At 30.0% G+C, this 15,706-nt stretch overlaps 1 protein-coding gene across 2 annotated transcripts in view; it reads left to right on the top strand.

Annotated features, from left to right (window-relative positions):
• LOC108760574 (glutaredoxin domain-containing cysteine-rich protein CG31559) overlaps positions 1 to 11,704 on the top strand; it is a 34,358-nt gene extending 22,654 nt beyond the window's left edge. For both annotated transcript variants that reach the window (XM_018506614.1, XM_018506615.1), the window contains exons 3-5: positions 3,170 to 3,403; positions 8,299 to 8,364; positions 11,329 to 11,704. In XM_018506614.1, coding sequence (XP_018362116.1) covers positions 3,170 to 3,403; positions 8,299 to 8,364; positions 11,329 to 11,502 — 474 coding nt within the window. In that variant the 3' untranslated portion in view covers positions 11,503 to 11,704. The remainder of the gene's footprint in view (positions 1 to 3,169; positions 3,404 to 8,298; positions 8,365 to 11,328) is intronic.
• The last annotated feature ends 4,002 nt before the right edge of the window (positions 11,705 to 15,706 follow it).

The following is a 15,706-nucleotide window of genomic DNA, read 5'->3' as shown; positions in this document are numbered from 1 at the left end:
TTTTATTCGGTACGCTTTAAGTGCAATAAATGATAGTCTAAAGTTTTTATGAAAAAGGTAATATTAATGAAGACAGGTAATAATTTTTTTACATACTATAATTTATTTTATGTAACTGTATAAGTTGCAATAAAAGTCATAAAGGACGCAAGATATTGAAGCATATCGATTCCGTGTAATGTTAGATATTATATAATAGATACTAATAAAGAAATTTTGCAAACCAAATTCTAACTTTAATAAAACTTTGTATATATATATATTAACTGTATAAGTTGCAATAAAAGTCATAAAGGACGCAAGATATTGAAGCATATCGATTCCGTGTAATGTTAGATATTATATAATAGATACTAATAAAGAAATTTTGCAAACCAAATTCTAACTTTAATAAAACTTTGTATATATATATTTGTTATGTAAATAGATAAATTAAAAAAATATTATTTGATGTGGAAAAACGATTTTAAGACTGAAATATAATTATAAGAAAGCGATTTTTATGTTTCGTTATATCTCAAAAACTATTTAAGATATGAAAAATGTATACGAAAGTTTTGTAATTAAATTTATTTTCTTGTCAATAATATTTTCAAAAACTAATTTTGAAAGTATGAATTTCGAAAATAAAATAATTAGTTTTTAAAAATATTATTGACGTGGAGATAAACAAATATAATTTTATTTTAAAACTTTTTTATAAGTATTTGTTGATATCTTGAATAGTTTTTAAAATGTAATGAAAAGAAGCTAAAAACTGCTTTATTTATGAGGGATGATTCTATCTCTTGAAACCGTTTTTCCGCACTAACTGATATTTTCTAAATTTATCTATTTACAATATGTAATCTATATAAAAAGTTCCATTAAAAACAGAATTTGATACTTTGCAAGGTTTCCTTGTGACATGAATATTATCATATCTACACGATTTTACTAACAGTACATTGTGTGTGTACATAAATACCGAGAATGGCAATTACGTAAAGTGCTTTATAGACGAAGAATCGTTGTCGGCATTATGCGCGACACTGAATTACCTTGCCACTTTTGCGCGGTGAAAGCTAATTTAACACAATCATTCCCTCCCTTCCTCTTTCTCTGTCTTGCCTGCTACTTACAACTGTCTCCTTTTCCATCTTCGTCTCAAGAGGACTACCTAAAGGACATTACATAATTTAGTTGGAAAAGTATATTAAGTATTATACACACGCGCTCAAGAAACAAGCAATTCAAAAGACAGTTAGATTATTACAGAGATTGCATTCATCTCTGGTATGTGAAATTTTATACGACGTTATGTCATAACGAAACGTGACATTTTTTTTACGTAAATGATGAATTAGATCATTTCGTTGCAAAAATGCAATTTATATGAATGAAATTCTAACATATATATTATATATCTTTTGTAACAGCAAATATAATAAATGTAATAATGTTGCTGTCATAAATATTACAAAAAATATAGTAATAAATAATACAGAAAATAATAACAAGCAATCACTTTTCTTGCAAACTATCAAGCATACTGATGCACGGTAAAAGCTAATAGTTGTTGCACGTGCCAACGAAATCGATTGTAAAAAAAAACGGCCAATGAGTGCACGCATTACTGAACAAGAATCGAAGTTCGAATGACTTGTGATTGAATCGCCGAACCATAAAGAGGTCTCTCTTCCATATAAAAATTGTTACCCGTGCTTATTCAAGAATCGATCACCGATAAATAAAAGGAAACGTTAAAGCCTCACGTTTATCGTTAGTTTTGATGCTTTTATTAATTCATCAATGTTATTATTATTCTTTGAGTATAATATCATTGCAGAATCAACGTATAATGTTATAGGTACATAACTAAAGTAAACACCCATCCGTAAAATACGATAATATTTATAGAAAATAAAAGTTTAAGAAGTCGTTAACCATAACAAATCACGCTTTTAGAAAGTATCCTGTTTATTAGTACATAAAGATATGAACATGATGTGAAACTTGATTATTAAGATCTCTGACCACTCAGCATTATTATTTCAGATTGTGACGTAAGAAGCGAGAAATGATATAATAAAAGTTCTTGAAATATATGTGTTAAAATAAAATGGAAATATTTTTCAATAAAATAACATTTGTAATCAATACAACAGACTTGCAAAACGTATCGAAATTTTTCCTTTATTTTATAAATAAATTTTTTATTTCGTCAGTAAATAACTATATGTAATTGAATTGTGTCGAAAACTAAATAAGTTTACAGCTATCAAACAAGTAACAATTATCAAACTAATAGCATATAGAAATAAATATAATTTTTTCTCTCCGAAAATAGAAAAAAACAGAATTTTTGGTACATTTTATAAGACTATTCTACCGATTGCAAATATTGTTTTATTGAAAAATGATTTTATTTTAATATATTTTGCAAGAATTTTTATTATGTATTTTCTTACTTTTCTGATGCCATTTCTGACAACCAGAGGGTTGATTGCAAGTCTTAAAATGAAAATTACAAAAACGAGAAAAAATTCTCTAGAAAATATTTATAATTATATTTATCCTAAAAAATAAATAAGTGAATCAATTTATTTTAGAAAATATTTATAATTTTTAATCAATATATTTAATAGATTTGTTTTCTTTTAAATTTTACCTTGTTTCAAGATACACAATTGATCTTTAGAAGTCTTATGTAAGGGTGCGTTCAGTCTATGATCGAGCCGAACATTGAACCGAAAGCCGAGCCTGCGTCTACATTCAAAGATTCTACCGAGATTCTACACATCCACATTATCGAAATAGATATAAATTCATATCAAATCTTTGAATATGGATGCAGGCTTGGCTCGATGTTCGGCTCGATAATTTGAACCCTTAGACAAATTTATAACAGAGAAGCTCAATTGTCTTTTGGAAACTGATAAAACATAAAATCAGTATTTGATTATTTTACGACATGCGTTTTATAGCTATTTTATGCGAAGAAATATACATGTATTGCAATAACTATGTACTGAAGTTCGCCATAATGTAAGGCCATAGAAGTAGTCATCTTACTGTTGTAAAAATTTCAACAAAATGGGATTTTAATATTTAATTTAATCTAAGAATATATATATTATTCAGAATCTTATTACAAGACTTAACAACATCCTATTACATCCTATTTCAGGCTTACGTGGAAAGAGAAAAGGGCAGAGTGGTACTTTACACGACATCATTGGGCATCGTTAGAGAGACCTTTACCAATTGTATGAAGATGAAGCAGATGTTATGGACAAACATGGTCAAGTATGACGAAGCAGATTTATTCCGCGATACGGAATTACAGACCGAACTCAGGGATCGAACCAATTCAGAAGTCGTAACATTACCGCAGCTTTTCGTCGATGGTCAATACATTGGGGTATGTATGCACTTTTAACTTAAACTTATTGAAAAAATTATGAAAAATGAGAATAAAATATTGATTAAAAAAAAGTTTTGATATATAATCAAATACATGTTTTAATAAAGATATTAATTAAAAAACATGACATAATTTAAATAACAATTCAATAAAACAAGAAATAAACACTAGAAATTGACTTTGATTATATTTATTAATTAAAAGAATGTTGATCAAAGTTGGAATTAAATATGGAAAAATATTATTGAAAATTAATAAATAAATTAATAAATTTATATTGCATAAAGTGTGTATACGTTCGTAGCTCTGGAAACGTTTTTTTTATAATTAATACTTGTATTTATATTTAATATAATGTATAGGTCTCTTTATTTATTTCTATTAAACATTTCTCAGTCCATTTTCACTTAATATTATTACTTTTATGAATTATAATTCGGACATTAATGCGCATTATATCAGCATAAATTTATTATTTAATGTATTCCCGTTTATAATATGCATGGTTTAAATCAGAAATTATGTTCTGTAGTTATTTTAAAATATATTTGGAATGTAAACTCGCTTTATACAAAACGTCATATAATAAAACGTGAGCAGTTGGCGTTGAACGTTTCGTCATCTGTGTTTGACATTCGTCAACCAAGTTGTTTTCTTCTTCATAGCAATATCTCTCTCTCTCTCTCTCTCTCTCTCTCTCTCTCTCTCTCAGCCGTTTCACAGGTGGAATAACTTCTAATAAGAAAAGTTATATTGCGCATACTAGCTTTCGAGTACTCTACGATCCTTTCGAATCCATCCTCTTACGCTTTACGAAGAATTTGTACAAGGCCGATAACACATTATGCAACTAGGGATATTCGACATCGAGAAAGCCGGGAGATGGATGACGTGAAATGTCAAAGATAACTGTCGAGCGAAAATTCAATAAATGTACAAACGAAAATTTTATATCAAATTGCATCTGTTCTGTACAAAGTGAAAAAATGAGTCAATGAAGGGCTTAAATTTGTTGTATAATAGAAATGATTATTTTTATAATTGATTAAGTAAAGCATGTAAAATGCAAATTTATAGTTACTAAATGGATAATAGAACGATTGAACGAAAAAGAGTAACGAAATATTTTATTTTAAAGAAATCCAATAGGATTCTATTTTTGGAACTGTATTCTCGTATATACAATGACAAAATGCGATAGCGAAGATAGCAAAGTATTCTATTTCAGTATACAATTCTCAGATGTAGTATCATGTTTCACAGATCTTACGTTGCATCTCTTGTAAAATTGTCATTGAAACATAAAAGAAAATAAAATAGAAAATCGAGAAACACAACAAAAAGTTTAACATATAAAACAAAATAACAAATTCCTTATATAATGCATTACTTCCTCAAAATACAAATGAAAAATACAAGCTTTAATATACATAACTTTTTATATATATTAATTACTAATTCTTTTGATTTTAATAAATATTTATTTTAAAGAGTGAAATATGATTTGCACAACTAGATTATAATTTGCAATGTTATCCATCCAATTAGATACCAAGTCATAATAGAGAAATTACCTAATCAAGAATAAGCTATTAGGAATTAGCGACACAAACAATCATTACCGTAGTGGTCACTTAAATGTTTCAGCACTTGGGAATGATCACAGTAAACGATCGTTGTGTGTGTGTTTCCATTGAATATAGTTCGTAATTGCTGTCATACATGATGGTGATAGTACAAGTTCGTATCATCATGTGCGGTGCGAGATGTCTTTATATACCTTCATAAAAGAGCATGCCGCTTTTATTATTATGACATGGTAAAGATCTTCATAATCATGAACTTCAGTTATATTCACGCGCTTTCCCCAAGGTAATGATGTCAGCAATACACTTGTATAAAATTATAAATATCCCACATATGTGTATATGATAAAAATGTTTATTACTCATATTTTCAATGCGGATGCGCTGCGTAGAATAGAATAGAACTATATTCTAGCGCGCAAGGGAGTCTGTTTTTCTAACAAAAATTTGAAATTGTGAATTGTTCGATATAAAGAATTAAGGCTTTTGTTCCCTCACCACTACTATTTCAAATTGTAACGTCAGAAGAGACAAAACACATAAGAACAATTTTTGCAAATTTTTGTATTTAAATAGAAATATTTTTCAATAGACTAACATCTGCAATCAATAGAATAAACTTATAAAATATATCGAAAACTGTGTATTCTTATTTCAGGGAGAAATTAAATCATATATATTTCTATATATTATAAATTAATATTAATTTGACAAAGTAAAGCTTATTTCATTTTTGGTAATGTACATATAATTTATTTTCAGATACATTTTGTTATTTATTAATTAACAAAGGAGCAGCTTTTGGTATATTTTACAAATCGATTCTGTCAGTTATATGTTATTTTATTGAAACATATTTTCATATTATATTGTCAATAATATTTTGCAAGAATTTTTATTGTATATTTTTTGCCATCCGACGTTACAATCTGCGATGGCAGTGATGAGTAAACAAGAGGTTTAAACAGAGAGAATAAAAAAATTTATTGGACGATATTCTTAGTTGTAATATTATAAAAATATATATCTCAAAATTTTCAAATTAATGGCATATACACAGAAAGAATAATTTGGCTATTTAAAAATCTAACTAGATACAGATTCGACAATACTAGTTTAAGCTATTAAAATAATTACGTAAGAATCTGAAACCTGAAGAACATTATTATGAAAAGTTTTAACATTCTAGTAACCAGTTTGAGTGTCTTACATAATTATTCTGATAATCCAATAGAATTACTTTCATATCTGTATGCTAAATTTTTAGATACTTCAGCAAAATCTTCTTTCTGTGTATTTGACTTTTTAAGAGTTCTCACATTAACTTCCTTTTTCAAAATTTTTCTCGAAGACAAACATATCAATCTTTTTAATAAAAAAAAATACTGAATATAAATGGCATATCTTTAACTAGAGTCTCTTTCATACACAATCATGCTGTGTTATTTTATTTTCCCTCTCTGCCTCCGTATGGTATCCGTTTCTCAAGAATTACTTCCAGCAACCGATAGTCGAATAGATATATGCGTATTAAGTGAAATGTCAAACTATTTGATCCAAGGCCGTCGGAGAGAACGCGAGGTGCGATTGCCTGTTACACCGCTTTACGATTGCTGGTGTCTATAGCACACAAGTGTACATACATAAAGCTACCCGAACTGCATTCTTATCCGACCGCGTCATACAATTATCTCGCACGAAATAGCCGACTGGTGCCGAAAATCGACAAAGCATCTTCGATATGTTTATTTCGTTCTCACTTGTCATCAATTTGAATATTTTATCTCGCTTTCGCTGTCCATCTTCGTATGACATCTTTTGACAGTTTACACGATACGTAGTGAAAGGAGTACATCGTCGCAACTACAACCGCAATAAAACCTCTATTACATTACATCAGACACGAGATTACAAGATGAGTACTGACGAACGAGCATCTTCGAAATGCCGCTTCATTCGCATTCACAAGCGCGTCGTACATTCTACATGGAAAGAACAATCTTGCTGATGTAGCTAAAAATTTAGATATATAGAGATTTAAAAATAATTTTGTTTTTATTATTCTATTAAAGTTTCCCATTTTGATAAGAAATAAAATGGGAAATCGCTCAAACTGATTACTAAAATAATAAAAACTATTTACAACATTCTTTATCATGTTTGATAATTACTTATGTATTACTTTGATAGTTTAATAAAACTATTTTATAGATCTGTATCTACTCAAATTTTTAAATAGTTCAACGTTTTTTTGGCACAAAAAGAATTACAATATCTAAAAATTGAACTAGCCCTAAAAATAATTTTGTTTACCATCAAAATAAGTAAATGCAGATGCTCAAGTTGATTGCTCGAATATGAAAATTGTACACTGAAAGAAAAGATTGGCTGCTACAACAAATTAGATAATAAAATATGATATAGCATTTTTAATTGACTGCAGCAGCCAATTTCTGGTTGCAGCAGCCAATGTTTGGTTGCGTTAGCCTATTTGCAATGTTAGTATAGGATTTCGATAAGCTAACGCAATCAAAATTTAGCTGCTGCTACAAATTAAAAATGCTATGCCATATTTGACCATCTAATTTGCTGCAGCAGCCAATCTTTTTTTTCAGTGTAGCATTGTTTTATTATGCCTGTGCTCCCTATATAATTAATTTGATGGTCCAATAAAATTATTTTTAGATTTGTATTGATCTAAATTTTTAGATGTTTTGCAAAATCGTTTTTTTCATGTATATATATATATATATATATATATATATATATCAACCGAAAATTTTTTACTAAAATACTTAGTGATACAATTAATCTAAAATGTTTAATGATGTTTAAAAGATAATCTTTCAAGACGAGAGAGCGAAATTTTCTTCCTGTAAATAAATCAGCGGTGCGTCAAATCTGCAAACTAGTTATCGCGTGCTTCATTAAAAGCCTCATTAACAGCGGCATGAAAATGTATGATACGGCCATTATCGCATGGATACGCATAGAATTACGCTATATATACGTGAGAAAAGATACGGGAGAAGAAATACGATAAAATTCTTTCATTACAGTCGCATTCCTCGAGGACAAGAATGCTACATCGCCATGTCTTGAAACTCTTGAAACGTATGCCGCGAGTTCCATCCATTTGACAGAAAGTCTTGTGACGTGCACGCGACATGCCGGAGAATTTCTGTTTACGGCATAGTCGTTAGTTAATGACGAAATGAACGAGGCGGAAAGAAAGCGTCGGACAACTCGAATAGTTTAAATGTACTATTAAATGCCTGCATTTCACAATGTTTTTCCTTGTTGCAGGGTGTTGACACTGTCGAGCGACTTAACGAATCGGGAGAACTACGTCGCATACTGGAGCCTTACCAGGTAAGCTGATTTTGTCAGCTATGATAGAAAATCCTATTGCACATATTCGCAATATCCTCTTCGCCTCGAGATGCACTTCAACTTGGATATGCCATTCGCTGAAGCGTGGAATTAATAATTTATCAAAAATTATTTCTGCACATTTTAAAGGACTATATATACGTAGTATACAAATTCACACAGAATCATACAAATATTTAAAATCCAGCTAGACCGTTTAAGGCATTGATTTCTATAGATTGTATCATATATATATGATCCTATAAGATATTATATTGTTAATAATTTATCGTTGGAGTTTATCGATTAACATTTCTTACATTGCGCACTTATATTAAGTACATTCTTTGTGTTTGCTGTAGCAATTTAAATCCGCATGAATATGTAACAAATACGATCAGACACTAACTTTAACATCCAGAAGTCATGACGCATTAGTTAATAGACTCGCGTAAAGTTTCGTAAGCTGGCATATTCAAGTAAAACCATTTGAAACGGAGAAACGGTTATACATAACTTCCGCCTGCATTTTAAATTTAGATTACTCTCATTGAATTTTTAGTTCCTGACGTCAAATGTAGGTAATAATATCGAGAAATATAATTATATACCTTCGTAACAATCCGGTGGAGACTCGAATTAATTGCATCAACGTTATACTGGAAAAAAATAGCAGTTCGTAATTTTATAAAAGGAAACTTATGTAACAAGATGTATTTTTAGATAGTTAATTCGAAGCCTCCAAGCAAGTAATAAAAATACCCAGTATTCAGAGGGTATGAAAAAGATTCGATATTGTCTCTATCTAAGATTTACACGCTATCCATCATCGAGATTCGAACGATTCGCATGATCGCGTTATACGCCCGCGACGCATTTATTTCCACGCAGAATCTAAAGTAGACAGAACAGCCGAGTGTGATGAAACGTATATACAAACAACACAAGTAGTTGCAAATGCAAGGTTGTACGATCCTTTCACTTTTATCTAAAGTACGTGCCTCTCTCTCTCTCTCTCTCTCTCTCTCTCTCTCTCTCTCTCTCCCCGTCTAACCACCCACCTCCTTTTCCATCGTGATCATAAATTTTATCGTGCAATTCAGGTTTACCTTGCTACAACTAAAGGTCGTTTACATCTATGCGGCCATTGTTATTTCTGTGTCACATACCAATCTTGTTGCATATAAACTCTTCAAATATGTATCTGTATAATAATTTTATTTACATCGGTAATTTTTATTTAATGATTTGTTTAATAGTTTTATTAATATAAATTTTTTATTTTATACAGAGATAAAAGTTTGAAAAAGAATCTAAAATTAATTTGGATAAATGTGTATCAAAAATTTATGAGACTTAATATTTTTAAAAACGCAAAGTATTAACAAAATAAAATAGAGTAATTTTCGATGAAATATATTTAATATGCATAAAATAAAGAAAAAAGATCAATAATATATTAATGTTTCTAGACTTATATATAGTGCATTTCTTTTTTTATTTGTATACATGTTAATCTCTAATACGTCATGTTTGACGGAACATTTATATTTAAACAAGTTTAATATTCACCTAAGAGCTAGTCATTATTCCACGCGAACTCATTATGCACTCCACTAAAGTTGATTTACATTTTTAGGTATTAGACTTGCAGTTAGTAACAAGTAAAAGTGAAAGTGAAAACTACAGTTTTGTAATGAATAAGGTTCGATAGAAGATTCTGTTCAAACATTGTTGTCACACGGAATTTATCTAATTAATTGTTAAAATGCTATTAGACTGCTGTTTTATGCTAATAGATCGTATCGATATTTTCAAATTTGTAAATCTATTATGTGACAAAAGACTTTAAAGAAAGATAATGAAGACACCGGTAACCTAAAGGACTTAAAACATCGAATGAGGAAATAATATGCTCTACAAAAAAAGGCCGGTATTCTGAGCCGGTTATTATATTTAAGACCGTTTTAAATACGTTCTTAAGATATCATAAGCCGATCACAGAACCGTATTAAGACATTACTTAAGATGATTTTAAAATAAGAATGGATTGTGAATACCAGCCATAATGTCCGTCTGTTTTATATTATCTGTTTTGATTATAACTGTAGTTTAAAATATTGAAACGTACTTTGTGGTGACAACTACAATTTGAATTTCATTTCCCCGAGAATAAGATTCTCTTGTCTCAATAAGGATAAATTTCAAATTAAGGATATTTTTAATTATTTTATCACAAACTTAAACCACTTCTAATTTATGTGATCGGATTTATAGATTGGCAAAAAACAATGCAATTTGCAATCATGCAGTAAAGGAGGATACAATTGTAGTTTAGTTTTCAATTGAATCAAATATATGGTTGCCATTTACTGAAATATTTTTCATATATACGAGTCAATATTTCTACTAAAATGGTCTGATATTTCTTTTCTCCTTCTTCAAAATTTCTCATTTTTCTCTTGAATTTTTTTTAAATTTCAGATGACATGATTAATATACGCCAACATTAACAAATATTACACACACATGATATGCATAATTATCTATATAAATGTAGACCAATATTAAGCAAATGTAAAGTTTGCGTACATTAGCTGTGTCATCTGGAGTCTCCTTAATGCGCTATATTGTGAGAGAAAGATTTGTAACTATAATAACACATGATAAAATCATTATAACAGAAGCTTTATTATTACTGCTATAATTTTAGTAATAATAATTATATTTATAGCTCTATAAAAAAATAATATATGGTTGTCACCAAAAATGATTATAAATTATAGTTAGATTATGGTAATTGCAGTCTTTTTTTTCTCAGTGTAATGAAAAATGTTTTCGCAAATGGTCGTGTGCTGCTTCAGTACAAATCGTTGTACTAAGATCTGTCAACTGTCACAACGAAAAATTATCATTAGTTTTGTAATGTGCTTAATTCAACATTATGAAACGTTTGCGTTTCAGTGTAAGGATGCATGCGCTGTTTGTACCTATTGCGGTGGATTCCAGCGACTGCTATGTCCCATCTGTCATGGCAGCAAGAGATCCGTTCATCGTAACGAGTTCACCGTGGAATTCGTCGCCCTAAAGTGCGCCAAATGTGACGTTTTCGGTATGATACGTTGCCCGCATTGCTGAAGGAATTCCGCTGAGGGAATCCACGTACACCTGCTCAAATCATTTTTCTTATTCTTAACGACCATCTCTACTAACTTATATCTCTATTTAAGGTGCTACGAGAGTATATTTTATGCTATGCTTTAAGCAAAGGATATACACGAAACGCATACAGACACTAACTAATTGCGTAGCCGCGCTGTCACATGTTGTAAGATATCGGTTAATAAAACTTTGTGTAAAGTTTTGTAATCTTGTGTACATTATTAGAACCTCTTTCACAATCCGAAAAAATCGTTTCCGAATGTCCTAAAAGTTCTTCCATATCTGTTCTCCTGATGGAAATAAAACCATGTTACAATTTTCGGCCTTTATTTTCGTTTGTTCACAGGATAAGGATTGATAATATCGCAGGATTAATCGTCCTACATTCAGTACTCGAACTTGTCACAGCAAACCGATTGATCTAGATATAACGAACGTACTTTCACTTTGTCCATGAGCTAATTAAAAAGATACAAAACATAGCAGCGTGTTGTACTGCTGTTACCTTCACATTTGACACATTATAATTATTAAATATAGCACAAGAGGAAACATCTTTTAATAATAAGAAAGGTACCACAGTATTATTTCATCTCACTTCATATAAAATATAAATAATCCATTCACTTGTTTCATATTCTTTAAAAAAAATCATGTCTCAATATAACATGAAATAATTGCTTTAATTCACTTACATTTATTTACAAATACTCAATTGCATTAATTACGAAGCGACATTAAGTAAAAGCAAACGTTCTCGTGTATTTGTAATTATAAGTGAAAATTGTTTAGGAAGAACAATGACGACGTTTTCGAGAGTAGACTGAATTGAAGCTTGATCGCTTGGTTAAATTAATAACAATAGCAGAACTAATAACATAAGCGATCAAGCTGTAAGGTTTCAATATGAGTGCTCTCGAAAATGTCATCATTGTTGTTTTCAAACAATTTTCACTTAATTGGAAAAAATATATGTAAGATAATGATACTTTCTAAAATAATATGACGAATGAATGGATTATTTATACTTTCAGATCAGATACTAATTGTAAATGAGATAAAATAATACCGTACCTCTGAAACAATATTATTGTATTTAAGTAAAAACGAATAAATAGAAAGAAAAATGTATGATAGAGAGATATCAGAAAGCGCGCTTGCACGACGGTAATCTACTTTTATAATGCTATATTTTGTTCTGTCAAGCGTGTAGAGAAAAGTATTCTCACGTTTTAAGTTTGAATCAATCGGAACGAGCGCTTTATGCTCTATCGCATTTAATTATCTGTAGCGCAATTACATGGTAAAGTAAGTCAAAATGCTTTAGATAAGTAGAGCAAGGCGAATTACTGTGAAATAATCGTTGCTTGTATTTATTCTGTATGATGTAGTAATTAGCATTAATATAATAATTACGAAGCAACATCAAGTAAAAGCAAATGCTATACGGTTTATGTACAATGTCATTTACATCTATATGTATTTTTACTTATTGACGTCGAAATCGAAATCCCTAGCTCAACTGTATAATTATTTTTCATTTTTGCGCTATTAAAATACAATTATATATCAGCCTATATAGTATACTTATTCTACTTTCTCCAGAGATACACGTTTATTATATGCAGTTTCAGTTTCCCGATAACACGCGGTGTCACAATTTAACGTGAACCACTTTGAAAGCAGCCAAACATGACATCGGATTGCTTATCTTTATTTATACGTACAACAAACTAAATCGATACTGCTACTCAGTATCGGAAGATGTTTACTACAAGAAAATGATTGACTCAGATCTTATCTCAAGATAATCGGAAGACAAATAATTCGTTTAAGATAATCATATAAAAATGAGTTTTAAATTTTAACATACATTTTTTTAAATTAATTTTTAAAATAATTTAAAATAATATTTATCGCCAGTTTTTTTCGCTGATTGAGTTCGATAAATTTTCTCTGATCCCAAACGATAATCACATTACTATGAGACTAAATTTATTTGCTTGATGTGTTTGATTGAGATGTAAGAAATTAAAAGCAGGTTTGCATCCCTTTTCTGAACGCAATTCCGTATAATATACATGTTCTGAAGAGACTATAATGGAAGTAGATATATACAAGCAATTTAAAGCGATCGCTGTTTTCTTACGTACTTTTACATATTCAGAAACTGATGAGCATGGGTGCATGTCGTAGCATGAATATAAAAATAAAGGTACATAAAGTTTTAAAATTTATACTTCCAGCAAAATTATCTCTCCGACATTATAGTGTAAGTTTTTTTTTTTCACGCGTCGACTGAGATATAGTCAACCGTTTCAATATAGATGCAAAGTTAAAACAGTAATCAATAAATCCTTACACGCAGCAATACAAAAAGTTAATATTTATATTATATAATTTTCAATACTTCTAATACTTGATTTTTTGTAAAATACGCTTAAACGCTTTTATTACAATTACGCATTTATTACAATTTATTTTTATGTTGTACAACATTTGATCTTCAAATTTATTTCCATATATTGACCATTGTAATAAAATCCATGCATTATTATTGTAATAAAATACGGATGAATATATCAAGCGCGATGTTATAATAAATCTATAATAATTTCATTTTGGTAATATAATACCTTAATTTTATCGTATAAATTGCGTGTCACATTACAAAATGCGATTTATGTTACGAGGTTACAAGGATGTATTACGAAGTAAATAATCATGGATCCCAATACCGTTGAAAGAACATAAGCCGAGTTCTTTTCGAGACGAATAGAATCAAAGATTGTCCGATAAGTACGTGATGTAATTTGCTAAGTCCTTGAAATCGACATGCTCATTCTGTGTGAGATAATCGAGAATAGTATTGATCTAGAATTTGCATTAACAGAAGTAGGATACCAGACAAAAAAGCAGTCAAGTGAAAATGATAGTTTGCAACATAGCGTTAAGTGCAACTAGTCTCACATTGAGTATATCCAGCACGTGCAACTCTTCTACGCAAGGTCTCTTATAATTTCTTAGTAGAAACGTTAATATATTTATATTGCGTTCAATTAAGAGCGAAATTTGAGAGAATTAAATGCTGCGTACAAGCGTGAACGCGGAAGTGTCGACTTAATCAATTTCAAAGCATAGGATAGTCTTCTTTTTTTCTTTCTGCTATTATAAAAAGAATACAAAGTCTATTTAAATTTAACGTGCTGATAATAATTGCGTGTGATCGCAGTTATTAATTTAATTAGATTTTATTGGTCCTTTTGCAGAATAAAAATTTATTGTATTGTATTATCGACAATAATAATAATGTAATTTACGCATTAGGTGGATTTTAATATGATTCAAAATATTGAAAATCCTCTATTTGAGTATATTCGTATAAGAATAAATATTTGCGTATCAATGTATATTTGTATTAAATTAATTAGAATTTGTACAATATTTTCTTTCTTTTTATTAGCACGTACGCTACACGTTTAATAAATATTTAATGAATATTACATTATTTAATATATATTTGACCATTATATTATATACACACGGTGCATAGTATAACATAAACGCGAATATTTACAAGTTCGATGCATAATCAAACGTAACACGTTAAGATTCCAATCTTTTTCATTGAAAAATATCATCAATTTATTCGAGCATAACAAAAGCTCTAAAGTGTTGTCGTCGTGTAAGCGCATGCAACGCGAAATTCTACGAATGCGATTCCATTTGTATGTATAGAAAGACGGTTTGGAGGAGAAGCGAAAAGCCTTTAGCTGCGATCACAAGCGGTGCACTCAATAAAGTGGAAGAGAACCCGATGACGCAGGTGTTGCACACTTGCAAACGAAGGTTCGGAGTCGGACGGAGAAGAGTATCAGAACGTTAAGGTGGATGCTGGATTACTTAAGACATCGTAGCGTAGATAATAGCAGAGCCGGGATTCAGAGATCACTAGCGCGAGAGCATTACGAAGGGTGTGATTTAACGATCGCCTTTTACATGCAAAGAGGCACACCGTACCAGTCGTGGGAGATTTCAAGGGCAAACACGTGTTGCAAACGCTTCGACGTAGATTTTCGGCGAATATATACATGTGTAGGGATACGTTCGAGCTTTATGTGCGTAACGACGCTATTTTACGAGTTGAAAAAAAGAGCTTGAGGTCATGGTAACTGGAACG

This window comes from Trachymyrmex cornetzi, unplaced genomic scaffold (assembly GCF_001594075.2).
Source record: "Trachymyrmex cornetzi isolate Tcor2-1 unplaced genomic scaffold, Tcor1.1 scaffold227, whole genome shotgun sequence".
Classification (NCBI taxonomy): domain Eukaryota; kingdom Metazoa; phylum Arthropoda; class Insecta; order Hymenoptera; family Formicidae; genus Trachymyrmex; species Trachymyrmex cornetzi.
Note: the sequence above shows the minus strand (reverse complement) of the source record. Positions and strands in the feature narration are given on the sequence as shown.